The 16,403-nt window shown below is 38.5% G+C and overlaps 2 protein-coding genes across 3 annotated transcripts in view; one reads left to right on the forward strand and one right to left on the reverse strand.

Moving 5' to 3' along the window:
- Positions 1-16,403, forward strand: part of LOC311081665 (uncharacterized protein) — a gene marked incomplete at its 3' end in the record, with an annotated part of 465,213 nt that overhangs the window by 166,195 nt on the left and 282,615 nt on the right. The gene's annotated exons all lie outside the window — the stretch shown is intronic.
- Positions 3,540-15,648, reverse strand: LOC311087815 (uncharacterized protein). Of its 2 annotated transcripts, XM_084121287.1 has the most exons (3): positions 15,373-15,648; positions 6,408-7,452; positions 3,540-5,070 (listed from the first exon to the last, which is right to left on the reverse strand). In XM_084121287.1, exons 1-2 carry the CDS (start codon positions 15,449-15,451, stop codon positions 6,413-6,415), a joined length of 1,119 nt encoding a protein of 372 aa, XP_083977413.1. In that variant the 5' UTR covers positions 15,452-15,648; the 3' UTR covers positions 3,540-5,070; positions 6,408-6,412. The 2 variants fall into 2 exon arrangements, with proteins under 2 accessions (XP_083977413.1, XP_083977412.1); XM_084121286.1 differs by having other exon boundaries at positions 3,540-7,452.

Consider the following 16,403-nt stretch of genomic DNA (forward strand, 5'->3'; position numbering starts at 1 on the left):
TAAATACTTTTCACTGTCTCTGTATTTGAAAGCCCACCATTCTAAAGTCAATGAAACAAAAGATCTTAAGCTACAAGCTCGATATTAGACTACATTCAGTAGTTTTAATTAATAAACTCAATAAAGTTTAATGTTCGTGGCCAGAACCTAAACTTTAGTGGAGTTTGTGAATACCCCTTCTTAACTGTACTGACCTTACATCTACTCGCTGGCCGAGTTAAAGGTTGGTCAGACCAGTTACAGAACGAGGTATTCTCGATAATTGATAAAATAAATGTACATGCGACTTGTGAATTATGACCATGAGTCATAAATATTAATATTCCCAAGATTCCCCATATTCTTGAGCTAATTCATATTTACCCAGAGTCGTATTCGTTACAATTTATTATTAAAGTGCATTTAATTTCATTTTTGGACTGATAGTGGTTACATGAAATAAAATGGCAGCATACTAGAAAGTCAGCCGTAATATCATCAACATTCCCAGCCAGTCAGTGTTAACGGTATTCTGGTTAAGCATCAACTCAGGCTTAGCCTAACCGTTAGCCTGCCCCGGACCAGGTTAGTTTCCCAGCATAAGTTTCCAGAGTAACTGAGTTTGAACTATTTTGAACGAGTTTAAACACAGAATTTGGTCAAAGAATCACATTTCGGAAACAAATTAGAATAACAAAAAATTGTTACGAAATTGAACTAAATTGTTCTCTTACGAGAGATTCTCTTGTACTGCGTAGAATACGCTAGGGGAAAATCCTTTTCCACGAGAATACTGAAGCCAAAAAATTATCCTTTAATTTTGTATTAATGTAAAACGCGTTGCTGCAGCATACAGGCATAGGCGAGACGGCTGGTCTGCTGGCAACTGCTTGAGCCTATCGAGCGAGACCTAGAGTGACGTCATACCCAATGAGGGCGCTTTGCGCCCTCTGCGTCACATCCCGCCGAAACAGGCGTGGCTTAGGTCTATAAATATCGCTCGCGGGCTCATATCTCTGATTTTTCACAGTGAAGCAACCAGAGTGCGTGCATGCATGGCAGGATACGCAGTACTCGTTCCTCTCTCTAGAGAGAACCGAGGTTACGTTAGTAACCGAGTACGTTCTCTTACGAGAGATTCTCTCGTACTGCGTAGAATACGCTAGGGGAACCTAATGTAAAACGCCGTGCGTGCTGGGATCTGACACCATAGACTCAAGGGGCGATAGCCCGGAGTTCATATAGTGCAAAATCACCTAGGGGACTCACAGGGAATCCTGGAAGAAGAGGGGTTTAGCCACTATCTTCCGTGTATGGCAGCTTAGAGCAGCACTGCTATTCACAATAGCTGTATAACTCAAGACTGACAGTGTCAGTATAAGAGATTTGGCCGTACTAGACCGACAGTAGCCTGGCTTGTAGTGTGGGAAACTCTAGGTTGTAAAACCTTATAAATGTAGACAGAGAGGCCCAGCCTGCCGCCATACAGATATCTTGCAAGGCAATCCCACTTGACCAGGCCCACAATGAAGCCATGCTCCTCGTGGAGTGCGCCCTGACACCCAATGGGCATGGCATGCCCTTGGTTGTGTAAGCTAGCGCTATTGCGTCCACTATCCATCTGGATAGGCTCTGTTTCGAAGCGGCTAGTCCCTTAGAACGCCCGCTGAATGAAACAAAGAGCTGCTCCGTCTGTCTGAAGGCAGACGATTGAGACACATAAGCTCTTAATGCCCTGACTGGGCAGAGGAAGCTTTCGTCCTCATTTCCTTCAGTGACCGGTAGGGCAGACAGGGAAATGACCTGTGCCCTAAACGGTGTATTGAGGGATTTAGGAACATAACCGTGCTTAGGTTTGAGTATAACCCTAGAGTCATTAGGCCCAAATTCCATGCACGTCGCGCTCACTGAGAGCAAAACTCCTTGTTTTCCTTCAGATATTCTTTCCTTTACCCAGAGTATATCATCATCTTATCCGCACCCTCTACCCCTCTAATATATACACTTCTCCTATATTCTCCTACATTCTCTTAATTAATCCTGTGTTATTCAGAAAGTGAAACAACACCTTTACCGTACCATTTCCTATATCTGAGTCTAATATATTCTTTAAATGTTAACTCTTTTCCTTCATTCTCCCATATTTCTTCTCTTAGCACTTCTCTTTAATCATCATAATCCTTACAATTTATGATCACGTTATACAGTTTCACTCTGTCCACATTTCTCACACATTCCCGTTGGATGTTTAGATATTAGATGTAATGTTTTATTCACACCTGTATGTCCCATCCTTAATCTTGTAATTATATGTTCGTCCCCCCTATTTCCCCCACTCTTTCTATAGGGGTAGACTGTATACAGTTGAGACACTTTTTGAGTTTTGATTTTTCACACAAAAATACATACTGAAAAGAATTGAATTTTCACATGAAATGCCACATGACATTACATTAGCTTGTAGACTAATATATTATCAATTAATAATACCCATAAGTAGTTTATATTTTCCACAATTAGCAAATAAAAATAAGGTGCTTTTTGTGTCAACTCTGTCTCAACTGTACCTATGTACAGGACAGTTGAGACAGTACTATGGTACAGTTGAGACACCCATTTTTAATGAGGGAAATGTAACTAAATGTTCATTGCAAATATAATAAAGACAAATGAAGAAAATAAATAAAATAAAATAAATAAATAGTTTGTGAAACGCCCACAAGTTAATATTCATCGATTGCGAAATCATGGCAAACACCAAGAAACCAAAGAGAGAAAAACCAAGAAACGTAATGTAACTTCACTCAATGTGAAGTAGAAATTATCGTTGGCAAGGTGGAAAAGAGGAGTAAAATGTTGTTTGGAGGGCACAGTGTGGGCATCACTAATGCCAAAAAGGCACTTGAGTGGTAAAAGGTTGCAGATTACACAGCGCGTTGATGCTGCAGCCTCACAACCTCGGACCGTGGCCGAAATAAAAAAGAAATGGTCGGACATCAAAGTCGGTGCGAAAAAGCGTCTAGCACATTGTGATGGCATCATGGCATTTTATTACCATCTATTTGATTGCATCTGACAAGCTACAGATGTGTTATGAGGATGCATTGCATAACATGCCAATATTATTGTAGAACATATTTCATATGTTGTTAATATGTATTAATTTGCATTTCTTTTGTAATCTTCGTTTGATTTTGTTTGTTTTACACTGCAGATCGATCAAACGGGTGTTCGTGTAGGCTGTTAATTGTAGGACTTGCTTTATGATGTCTTAATGTTATTTATGAGAGGCAGTATTGCCATTTCTTTTACACAACGGTCTACAGTTTCACACACTTTCACGTGTTTCTTCCATCTGCCGACGGTGTCGCCATTTGTCATTTCACCCGTTTTTTGTGCGTACGCCTGGGTCAGAGTTTGCGTGAAGGACCGCAGATTCGTCAAGTTTGCTTATTATAAATACCAATTATTGCGTAGAGAGTGGCGTACGCCTTCTTTTATGCGTATGCAACGTTTATAAATGAGGCCCCTGATGTTTGAAAGAAGACCCGGAGTCAGAATTATAAAACATTTAAGAAAAGTTTTACTGAAAATAGTTTGCAGTTTCATCAGCAGAAGTCAGCTTCAGGACTCACAAAGGAGTTCGTAGGCCGCCCCACTTACAGTTACAAAAATCACAGCAGTTATACCATTTCCAAGGTCTAAGCTACGTCATTGCTTACAGGTTGAATGATTCTCATTGGCCAAGAAATTGATAAACAGTAATTTTCCACACATATACATATAGACTGAAGCATATCTCCATAGATTATGCATCTAACACTCAGACCCTGAAGTTAGGTACGTCGTGACCTTCCAAGTCACAGATTTGGGTTGCTGGGCGCCAGCATGTCCCGAACAACAACTCACACACCGACACACATCTTTTCCAAGGTTGGATTTGGCCAGGCTTTAACTATAAACAGGAGTCTCTTCTCAAAACATCAAGATAACAAGTTCTTTCTCTCAGGATAGGACACTTTAGTCTAAATGGAAAATATAGGCTTTAACTGACAAATGGTCCCTTAAACTATTCATACTTTGCAGTCACATGACTACCATGGATACCTGGCGGGCAACAAACGGGTATTTTCAAGGTAGAGTCCTGTAGTTCTTTGGTCTTTCTAGAAGCAATCAAGTCTCTTAGCGAGCTAGCTGCATAACTATGGACTAGGATTAACTCCAAGGTAGCTAAATTGTGTAAAGCAGACAAGGTTTTTTCACGATAATCGAGCAGTAATAATTCCTCCATAAATAACCTAGCTCTACTGTTGGGTCATCTCTGGTTCTCATTGAAAACCATAGATATCGCAAACCTCAAAACAACCTTTCACACACTTTTGTTGTTGTTAGCAAAAGATGACAGCTGTTACTGTGCATTCACACCGCCACCGGCGAGAGCGTCAAAGTGCCCGGAAGTCATTAATTTTCAATGAATTTTGCCGCTCTCGCCGGCGGCGGTGTAACTTAGACTCATAACACAAACAGCTGACTCGCCGAACCAGCTGGTGGTGTTGATTGACGAAACTACAGGGTAACTTAAAGACACGATTACATGATCATTCATACACCCATTGTATTCAAACAAATATTGAAATTACCTTTGATGGAGTGATGGAATGATCACTGCACAGACGTGTATACTGTGAAGGTTGTTTATCTCATCTGCGGTTAGTGCATCCAATCGCACAACAATGATGTCCTGGCAAGATCCTTGATTAGTTTACTGGGTTTCGTTGCTGGAGAACGACGTTCTTGCCCGCCAGGCAGTACTTGTGACGTCACGTGCAAAGTATGACTAGACTTCAATGATGTTTTAACATGTTGAAGACCTTTCTCAAACACAAAACATGTCCCCATTTCATTTCTAGAAGCCGGGATAAATAAGCAAGCTGCATCCAGATATCAAATTCAGACATTAAAGAATACATGAAAAAAACATTTCAGTAATCACACGGGTAACTTCTATAACAAAATAAAATCTTCAGAGAAGTTATTCAACCCATGTGATATTTAGAAGGAAAACATTGATTAATACCTTGATTATAATCACTCATTACATATTAGGGCTGCACGTTTTCAAGTTTTTCATTAACCGTTAACCGAGGCCCTTAGCGGTTAATACTCGGTTAACCATAGTGTGCGCGCCGCAACCCCGAGATAGGCGAAATTTGCGGGTGGGATGTCCCCACCACTATTTTCTAAGGTCGATATTGTCCCCACCACTTTTGAAACATCTCGCGGCACGAATACCAGTAGGCCTACAAATAAACAAAACATCTTCAGTTAAGAGCATTCATTTCGTTCGTTTTTTTTTTTTAGGCGATCTGAAATGTTTTGTTTTTTAAATCAAGTGATCAAAGTGCTCGTTGCCGCTGCGATCGAGAAGGGTCTTGAAAAACGTGCTGAGGTATTATTAATTCGTGGCCACGAAACAATTCACCTGAATATTCACAAAAAAAAAAAAAAGGAATAAAAAGCTGTACGAGAATAGTCGGCCTTCACTGAAGAGCTATCTTCACAGGTAAGAAAAACAGTTTAATAATTATTATTAATTCGTGGCCACGAAATAATTCACCTGAATATTCACCAATTCACAAAAAAGGTCTTTAGCATTCACTAATTAATAGTATCAAACTGTTTTTGGCCACGTTGTAATTCGTTAAATCAAAATGAGGGAGGGAATTAGTTCAACGTGTCCACGATTTATTAAAACGAGGGAACAAATAAGTCGTCGTAACAACTAATTATTTAGATCAGTGGACAGGGCCAGAGACAATTTAAAAGGACTTTGACAGGGCGCATAAGAACAAACAGTGAGAGAGCCCCGGCCGCGCGCGCGCGCACTGTCACCGCCTTCAAACAACACGAGGCGCTGTATTGCTCTCTCTCCCTCGCGCATATCAACACAATAGTAAAAGGTCGGAAGACCGATTGTGTTTTATAGATTAGTAGTTTGTTCATATAAAGTGTTTGATTAGCAAGTACATGTTTAGGAAATGCATAATACAAATTGTATGGGTTAATTTAACGGTAAACGGACTCTGCGGGTAAAACTGTTGTGATGAAACTGCGCATGCGCGGGGTAAAACTGCTGGTGTAAAGCTGTGGCTCTGCGGCTCTGCAGACAGATATTATTGTGCTGCGATCAGTGGCGCGGATACTGACTGACTATATTTGTTTCTGGCTCGCGCACAGCCTTCACTCTCAAACACGTGCTTTCTTTGCCCGCTTCATATTAGAAAACTGGTCTAGCGGTCTCTGGTGGTGCAAAAATGTATTACAACTAAATTCAATGCACGCCATTGACGCCACTTAACCGAGCAAAATGTTTCACTCGGTTACGCAATTTTTAACGGTTAATCGGTTAACCGGTTAACCATGGACACCCCTATTACATATACATTGAAGCAGCAGTGGATTCCAATCCACTCCCTTCAACTGCATGGATCTTCTTGTGTCGCTTCAGGTGACTTTTAATAGAGAAACTCTTTCCACACTGATCACACGTGTACGGCTTCTCGCTGCTGTGGATCCTCTCATGGGCTTTCAGATGTTCTAATCGACTGGATCTCTTGTCACAGTGTGAACACTTGTAAGGTTTTTCTCCAGTGTGGATCCTCTCATGTCTTTTCAGATTTGATGAAGTATTGAATCTCTTGTCACAGTGTGAACACTTGTAAGGTTTTTCTCCAGTGTGAATTCTCTCGTGTTGTTCTAAACTTTTTGATGTAGTAAAAGTCTTCTCACACTCAAAGCACACGTACTCTCTCACATCAGTGTGAATTTTCTGATGTGCATGTAAACTTTGCAGCTGTGAAAAACTCTTTCCACACACAGAACATGAATGTGGCTTCTCCTTGGTATGAACCGTCAGGTGTTCCTTTAGGTTTGAAGACCTAAGAAATGTTTTTCCACACTGATCACATGTGAACGGCTTCTCTCCTGTGTAGATCCTCATGTGACTCTTAAGGTGTGATGAATTCGTGAATCTCTTCTCACAATTATTGCATGCATACGGCTTCTCTCCAGTGTGGATCATCATGTGACTATTAAGGTGTGATGAATTTGTGAAACTCTTCCCACATTGAGCGCATACGTACGGCTTCTCTCCAGTGTGGATCCTCATGTGAACCTTAAGGTGTATTTTTTGTGCGAAACTCTTTCCACATTGATCACATGAGAACGGCTTCTCTCCGGTATGAACTCTCATGTGAACATCAAGATGATTGTTTGTAAAACTCTTTCCACACTGAGTGCATGTTGTGGATTTCTTGGCTCTTCTTTTCTTTAAAAATGTATTTTTAGTCTTTAAGCGACTCAAAGGTTTTTCCCCAGGTTTGACATGATGTTCCTCCTTCACTTCACTCAGTTCTTCACTCTCCTCCTTCACTTCACTCAGTTCTTTACTCTCCTCCTTCACTTCACTCAGGTCTGAAATGAAAGAGAAAAAAAATCATTTCATTTTCAGTAAATCAAAATAATTCAAATAGAGAAATATGAAGTGAAAGGACATAAAAGTGAACTTGATGTAATAGACAACTGCTATAAAATACTACAATCCTTTTGATCAAATGAGTATCTTTGCATGAATGAGGTACATTGATCTTGATTTGGAATTTAACAAATCATCAACTAAACTTTATTTTTCTTGCAAAATTAACATTAATGCTTGATGAATGAAAACTAAATGTCTCCAACAAAGGACAAAGTGTGTCTGAATCATTTCTGAATATGACAAAGGGGAAATTAAACTAGACAGATGTCTAAATATATAATCCCATGGCTTTGAGTAACAAGCTGAAATAATCAAGAAATCCAGATTCCAGATTTACAGGGGTGTTCCTAGGGTTGGGTATCGTTCAAAAAATTTCGAGAGAGAGAAGGGCATTTATATTGGTATATATTAATATTAGTGGTGGGCCGTTATCGGCGTTAACGTGCTGCGTTAACGTGAGACTCTTATCGCACGATAAAAAAAAATATCGTTAATCTATTCTCCAAGTTGGGTTGGGAGCTGCTCTATACTACACAAGCTATGATGACGCAATCTACCCACGGCCGCGAGGAACACCCGCCTGCAACGCATCATATTCGTCGTCATCTTAAGTAAATACACCTAAAAGTGAAAGCTGGTGAAAAAGATCGGTGCAACATCCCTTATTTGGACTTGGTTCGGATTTAAGCCGTCCGACGAGTGTGTGGGGTAACAGTTCGGTAAGTTAACACACGACTAATTCGTTCTAGCACCTCAAATTCAAAACGAAACATATCACCGAATACCAGCACGCGCGTATTATTCCCAATATATCTTAGTGGTGTAGCACATCATTTCTGTCTGCGCCCGATTTTAAGAATCGTTGTTGTGTTTCTTTTTAACTGAAAAGACATCAGTTAGACAATATTACAATTTTAAATTTGGGGTTTCATGTACTTACATTTTATTTATCTGCAAAATTATGTTGCATACTTACAGTTTTGCACAATATATGTTCTCAAAACTACATACACCCTTTAAAAAAAAAAGTTTGACCCAGAATCGGATCCGGATGGAGAAGCAACGGATGAAGAAGTTGCAACTCAGCGGCTCCAGCAGGACGTTTCCGAATGGTTAGTTTAAAATATTATGTCTGGATACGATACTTTATTCGGATGGTTTACAGTTATTATCATGTAGCTAACGCTAACATACTGTTGCCTTTTCATGAGGGATCTGTAACGTCTGTATTTATCTTATTAAAATTACATCAAGCTTTGCGATCTTGAAATGCGGATATCGCGCGCGCCATATAACCAACAGGAAAACGGTTATCCAAATAACAAAGAAATGTACAACACTCGCGTTACAGTGTGTGTAACTTGATGCTGTCTACCTTTACATTAACGCAAGTAACTGCATAGCTAATGTTACAGACACATTCTACGTGTAACAATCTAGGTAACCATAAACAGTAAAGCAACAAATATATAATTTGTTGACTTACTTGTCCGAGGTGTGTAGCTGAGCCAAAGAGAGTGATCCAGACTTTAGTTTCAGACGTTCAGCAAGCCCAGCTCTGTATTGACCCTTCAGTGTTCATTTGTACATCCAATTATTGAGCAATTGTTATGCTTCGCTCGCTCAAAAGCCATAATATCTCTCGTGGACAAACTAAAATCGCGCGTACGCGTTCCTACTTCCTATCGCATTTTCTCATGGGCGGAAAATATTCTCTGGGCGGGCAAAGCAGAGACAGGGGAGGTAACATTTTCTCCTTATGACGTCATAAAGAGGAGATTCAAGATCAGCGCGTATGAGCCTCCATTTTCTCAAAGGCAGAGAAAGATAGCAAAAGCTCGATTTACACCGATTGAAATTTCTAGAAACTTGGGGACCATATACAGGCTAGGGGAACTCATATTAATGTTAAAAAACCTCAGAAAGTGAAAATTTCATGTCATGGGACCTTTAAGACCGGGGTAAAGCAAGGAAAACTACAATTTACCTCAACATGGCGAAATAATGAACAACACTTGTCTCATTCGTGGAGGTGGAAAAACAAGTTATTTGTGACATGCAAGATTTATTGTATTAAAATTTAAATGAAAAAAGAAAAGGCATGAGAGTCGGCTGTTTTTGTCCATTTTAAAGTTTTAATTTAAAATGTTTTGCGATTTAGCCTAATATAAGGCCTAGGCCTACATGGTTAAATATTTGACCACTTGCTTGAGCAACTTAATACAAGTAGAAGTTATGCATTGAAAAATATAGGCCTAGGAAATGGTCTATTTATATACAACACAGTTAGGCAAAATAAACACTTTTTTTGTAGACTTAACAGTTTTTTAATGTGATTCAGCCGTCATTTCATTCACTGTAAATCAATTTGCATATTTTTTCCGTAAAGTTATCTACGGTGCTGCTGTATTTTTTACAGGAATTCTCTGGTAACCACAGCTTGTCAGCGCTTTTCTGTAAAAAGAATGTTTTTTTTTTTTGTTTTTTTTTATATACAGTGTAGAGTAGACAACTGTTCTAAAATACTACAATCATTTTGATCAAATAAGTATCTTTCCATGAATGAGGTACATTTATCTTGATTTGAATTCAACAATCAGGGGTGCGAAGTAACAAATTACAAATACTCACATTACAGTAATTAAGTAGTTTTTATCAGAAACGTAACTTTTTTTGGGTAGTTTAAAAAATGTGTACTTTTACTTGAGTACATTAAGTGATGTATCAGTACTTTTACTCCGCTATTTTCCCTCTGTTTGTAATCGTTACATGCTTGTTTTAATTTTATTTTTATTCATCAAAGTGATTGGATAGAGTAAAATAAAAGTCAAATAAAGGTGCTAGAGACCTAGAAGCTAAAGAAAGTATAGGCTACAAGAGAACATCAGGAGGATTGACTTTTTTTTTTTTTTACTGAAATAGTGTAGTAGTTTTTTTATTTTAGATTTTTAACCTATGGCCATGAAAAGAAATAGTGTCATGTAAAAGGTGTTAAAAGCTAAACTTTTTTTTTTTTTATAGTATTCTATTGTTGCGGGCCAAACATTGAATGGAAAGGATGTATTACTTTATGTATTAAAGTACAATAACATGGTGGCAAGGTTGTGAATGCATTTGTCAAGTATTTTTTGATGTATTCACCCCCAACCACGTCCCCATCCCTTAACCACACCTCCCCAAACCATGCCCCAGTCCTCTTTTCTGAAAACTAAAATATGGTCACTCTGACTAGCCTATCTACAGGGTCTGACATTTGGTGTGAGGTTGGGGGTATTGTGTACCATGTTAACTCCCTCAAGCCCCACGTTCATAAGGCGACTAGCCTAATTCACGAACCCATTTAGCCTACTTGAGACGGCCACGATCTGTGCACTGCTGTGCAAATGTCGCCACCACAGCCCAAAGTGTGTCTAAATCATGTCGGAGTTTGACAAAGGGGAAATTAAAATTAAACTAGACCGATGTCTAAATCTATAATTTCTAGGGATGCACCGAAATGACAATGATTTGTGTGCCAATCCAGGGCTTGAATTTCGGTGCGGGATTGCGGGTATTGCGCATATTTTGTATCATTCCCGCAGGTCTCCCATTTATAATGCGGGAAATTCCCGCAAACATTGATTCACTTTAGCATGTAGGTTGTATTAGTAAATTAATCCACACAGATTGTAAAATCAAATCAGTCATTTTAAAACTGTCTGCGAGACGCAATTTCACAAACGTGTGAAACGAGTGATTCAGCGGCGCTGCGTCTTCTATCTCTCGTCTCTCATATGGGTTGCACAAGGTAATCGTTAAGCGCGCAGCAGGCGGCGATAATACACTCTCGCATTTCGGGAGTCGGGATAGACGGAATTGTCACTTGCATAATCGGGCCAGCATTGCATCACGAGTAACTAAAGTTTACCATTTGCACGTCTTTTTAAGTCTCACCAGTTTAAACATTCACGCGATTTTAAACTATTCGGTACTTGCGCGCTGTCTGACAAGTGTTTTTTTTTTTCTCTGCACACATACATAGAGTAAAGCCTCCTCACAAACAGCTCGCGGGTAACAAAAGTTATTTTTCGTGGATTATATCGCTTAAACAGTCAAAAACATAAGAAAATTATGTCAATTTCGGTCTTAGTGATATCCTCTAAACAGTCGGTTGTTATGTCTTAAGCATAAATCGCACGTGACCGTATAATCAATGAAAACAGGATCCGTGCATTAGCTCTTAAAGGGACAGCAGCCATTTGTCAGTCATTAATTTGTTTGTCAAAACAACAAAACATAGCTTTAATTTTAAGGAATCAGGATTGATAGCCTATGTATTTAATTTAATCAGGACTAAAATACTACCTAGTGTTATTTTACATTTGATTACTTTTTTCAGTCTCTGCGCAGTATTTCTGAATAGTAGTTTTAGACCTAAGCAAAAACTTCTCTTTTTTCTCTTTATTGGTATCTTTATTCTATTGTATTTATTTGTGCTACTTTTTTCAATTTAATTCAAAGATTGAAATCAAGCTTCCTTGAGCTGTGTAAATTCTTAAGAACAAAATTACCCCATTGTAAAAATGCAATGAGTAAGCCTACATTTAGGCGAGATAAATGTAAAAAAGAAAGAAAGTCTAAACTCCCCCCTCAAATTAAAAATCCCCCCCATAAGAATCACCTAAGGGGGGATTTCCCCCCCATTTTCCAAAATGAAATTCAGGCACTGCAATCCACTAAATCTGAACAGCACACACACCTGGACAGAGTATAAATGAACACAGGACTTCACTTCAGCAGCAGAATGGACATGCGGTTGACATATCACACAAGGACAATGATAACACCACTCTGCCACAACAACCTCTGCTCACGGACACAATCTCAGCTGATCCCTGCCCACAGAGCTCACCAAAGACAGACATATCAGAACTGCTCCAAGATTCAGCACCCAAGGACGACTTCTTGGAAAACAGCCAGGGAAGCCAGGACAGCATTACAGCCTCCGATAACACCTGAACAACAGCCTCTTTCACCAGACACATTATCCCTCTCTCCAGCATCTCCACTTCTGTGCTTCTCACAGAAAATGGAAGAACTGGTGTATGCTGGAACCAAACTATCCCACTCTTTTGCTGAAAGCCCCCAGATACCAACCAAAAAACGGCAGGCACCACTACCACCAAAGCCTGCGGGCCCAGCTCGCCCTCCCCCTCCTCCTGTGAGAGCTCTTCGGCCTCTGCCTCAACGCCAGGGCCCACACCCTCCTCCATCTGCTCGAGGTAAACCAAAAACAACTGATACCAGCTCTCAGTGGTATGTGTTGGGTCCCTGCTATGATAACAGTAACTTTCTCAAATGTTTACAGAACAAGCGGGAACCCAGTGTGACTGTATCTTTCTCTATTGCTGTTCTATTACAAGATAGATAGTCTAAGGCCTCAAACCGTACAGCAAACACATCTAATCTTTATATTATCTTTCCTTTGTCATCACATGTGCTTTCCTTTAGGGCTGAACGATTAATTGCAATAAAACCGCACGCGATTTAGCAAAGGCAGCGTTTATTTTATGCGCAGCTTGTCAGTGGAGTGCGGCTGATTGGTAGTAAATACTGCCCCATTTGAACGCCAGAGGGCGCTCTCATGCAAACACAATAAATATGCCCTGCCGCAGAAGTACAATAATGCATCATTCCAGGAAATCCCTATCGCTGTAGCTGAATAAACAGAAGATTGAAATGCTTTGATTAAACATGATTTATAAATACACGACTGCCTTATTCTGTGTAAGAAGGCACATCATCTCACAGAAGGATGCTCAACTGTCGTTATGAAGTGAGTTTGGAGTAAATGCATGTTATTAAATGTTGTCTGTTGTTGGACAAGAGGTTCATAAATGCTTCTCATGTTTTGGAAAGATACAGAGCCGAACATCAATGACAAGCTGTGCATAAAAAAAAATAATCGCAGCCTTTGCGATTTTAAAAACGTGCTAAGCCATCTCAATTTAAGTGCGATTACATGTAAAGTGTGATTAATCGTTCAGCCCTACTTTCATTGTTGTCGTCTAGGAACAGATGAAATGTCTATAAAATAAATATATGAAGTGTCATTATTGTAACTGGTGTCATATACTGCAAAAGCAAATGGATGAAATTAAAGTTAGACAGATCAAAAACTTTTTGAAGGATAACCAATATCCTGATATTATATAAAGAGGAGATGTGAAAATTTCACAATGAAGGGTTATGGTGTGTTAATATGGTCTTACCAAAAAAGGTATTAATACATACAACTGCGACATTTATTCACTAATATTACATGATTACATTAGATGAAGAGCAGCATAGCATTCTTTATCTGTGTCACTCCATTACCTGTAATGAATATGCTTGTTGAACATAAAAGCTGTGGGTAATTCACTGTATGTCACTAATTCTAAAATTACATTTGCATAGGCATAGCTATGGCTTATCACTTTTCACCACTCTTTAGGAACATGTATATCCATGTAGTGTCCTGCACGCTTCATGCTTTATCAAATCATTCCTCAGCAACATTAAAATAAATAATAAATAAATGCTTGACATGTCCCTTTAACCACAGCATTATTGCTGCTCATTTTAAATAAAGCCACAGATTGGCATCTTAAAAATAATCTGCGAATACACGCGCACTGCAAAGACAATGTTAAATAGCATACTTTATTTAATGTACTAACAATTTGTCATCAGATACGAATTTCATTTAAACAAATATGAAACAAAATAATGTGGGCGTGGTCTGTGTGTCATGAAATTAAAACTTCCCTTAAAGGCGTCTGAAACATACAGAGGAGCAGCGACAAAGGAAACAATAGAGCCCTAATATGATACAAACATTTACCAATAATGTGGAAAGCTTTTAAATCTGCTCAGTGAAAAATTCGCTGTGACAAATCTTTTGCCGTCTAACATCTGCTGGAAATCCAGTTAAACTATCTGATCCCCAGTTGGTCCGAAACACAGGTGCAAAATAAAATAGCAATTTCACAACAATAAAATAGCAATTTCACAACAATTAAGAGTTTTTAATGAGATGTGTAGATTAGATTTAAACTGACAGTGTCTGCTTCCTGAACCATGTTAGGAAGACTGTTCCAGAGTTTAGGTGATAAATAGGAAAAGGATATTTTATAAATATCCTTTCTGCTCCATTCAAAACCATTTAGTGCATTGTAAGAAATCAGTAAGATATTAAAATGTATACAGTGTTTATAGGGAGCCAATGCAGTGTTGACAGAACAGGCTAATATGGTCATTATATTTTATCTGTGATGTTAGTGCCTATTATTAAAGACAAAGCTAGCAAAATAAATAGCATGGATAATTAGTTTATAACCAATATGGCGCAGATATGTGTATTTTTGCTTTTCTAGACTTTACTAACAAGAATCTAGATTTGTACAACAGGTATTATACAATTTGTATGTGTTTTATTGATGCCTTTGATCGGGTAAATCCTGAAAAAATATTTTATAAGTTACACAACAGAGGACTTCCAAAATATCTAGTGAGAATTCTGGCTTTTTCAGTCAAATGTTTTGTTTCAGTCAGATTCTCCTCCAGTAAGTGGAACCATTGGCGTTTTAGCCTATATGTAACATGATATTGTGTTTTTCTTTTCTTTTTTTAGTGTATTTGTCTGCTATTTTTTGTGTTTTGTTACTGTTAACGAGTTTTGGACCGTGTGTCCTTAATAAAGCTTTGATGTGATATGATATATGATATAACCTGGTTCTAGTAAGAACTTTTTCCGTGGATACCTCGTGTCTAAAGCTCTGTTAGCTAAAGTACCACAACAGTCATTAAAGAAAAAATCTAGAAAAGACACCAACCTGCATTTTCCTCGTGTTTTATCCTCCAGGGTTTTTGTTCACTCGAGTCCTCCTCATTCTCCTCTTTGACAAACACCATCTTCTCCTCAGTTCAGTTGCAGCAACTCCAGATATTCCTGCTCGATTCAAAACTTTTATTTACGACTATGAGGATGAGAATATTACAGTCATTTACTGACCCGACTCAAAATTGGTATCTTTTTATAGACTTAATGTACAGTTATAACAGTTTGTATCATGTCAGTAGTACAACATCACACCAGAGATTAAGATGAAAACAAACCTTCTTCTTCTTCTTCTTCTTCTTCTTCTTCTATGGATTTATTGGCGGGTCGCATCAAACCTTCTTCCTCTGAGGTTTAATGGCGGTCGGCAGACAAAACATTGTGACTTACCGCCACACACTGGACTGGAGAGTGAAATGTGAGAGTGAAACGAGCGGTACCCTACAAGACTTTTATAATTTTATAAAATTATTTTATAAAAAAACTTTTTTCCAAATTTGTTTAAACTTTCTATATATATATGGGTCATTCCTGGGATTCGGTAATATTTCAACTTGGACTTTTTTAATTTTTGAACTACATATGATTACATTTCTAAATACCCCACATTATTAGGCACATATCAAACCTTCAAAAAATAATATTTTCCCATCTCAGGCATTAAAGACTTTTTATTATTTTCAGTTTTTTTCAGATCTGTACACCTTTTATTCTCAACCCCGTAACGGACAAAACTGAATTAGTTTAAACTGGATTTTACACAAAACTTGTTATAAAACAAACATCTACCCACTGCTCATGTGTCCCTCATACCAATTCAGTGACTTCAGATGTAACATTTATGCTAATTTTCACATTTGTATGTGATGGAAGTTACAAATATCCAAATTGTTTGTCCGTGGTCTCTTTATTTTAGTAAGAAAAAATATCATTTAGATGTTTCACTAAAACCACAACTTTACTGTGTTAGCCCTTAACATGTCGGGTGGTAATCAGCAAGAAATGCTTTAATTTTTAATTGTCTTC

The sequence above is a fragment of the Abramis brama genome (genome assembly GCF_963993115.1).
Source record: "Abramis brama genome assembly, chromosome: 1".
NCBI classification, from domain to species: Eukaryota; Metazoa; Chordata; class Actinopteri; order Cypriniformes; family Leuciscidae; genus Abramis; species Abramis brama.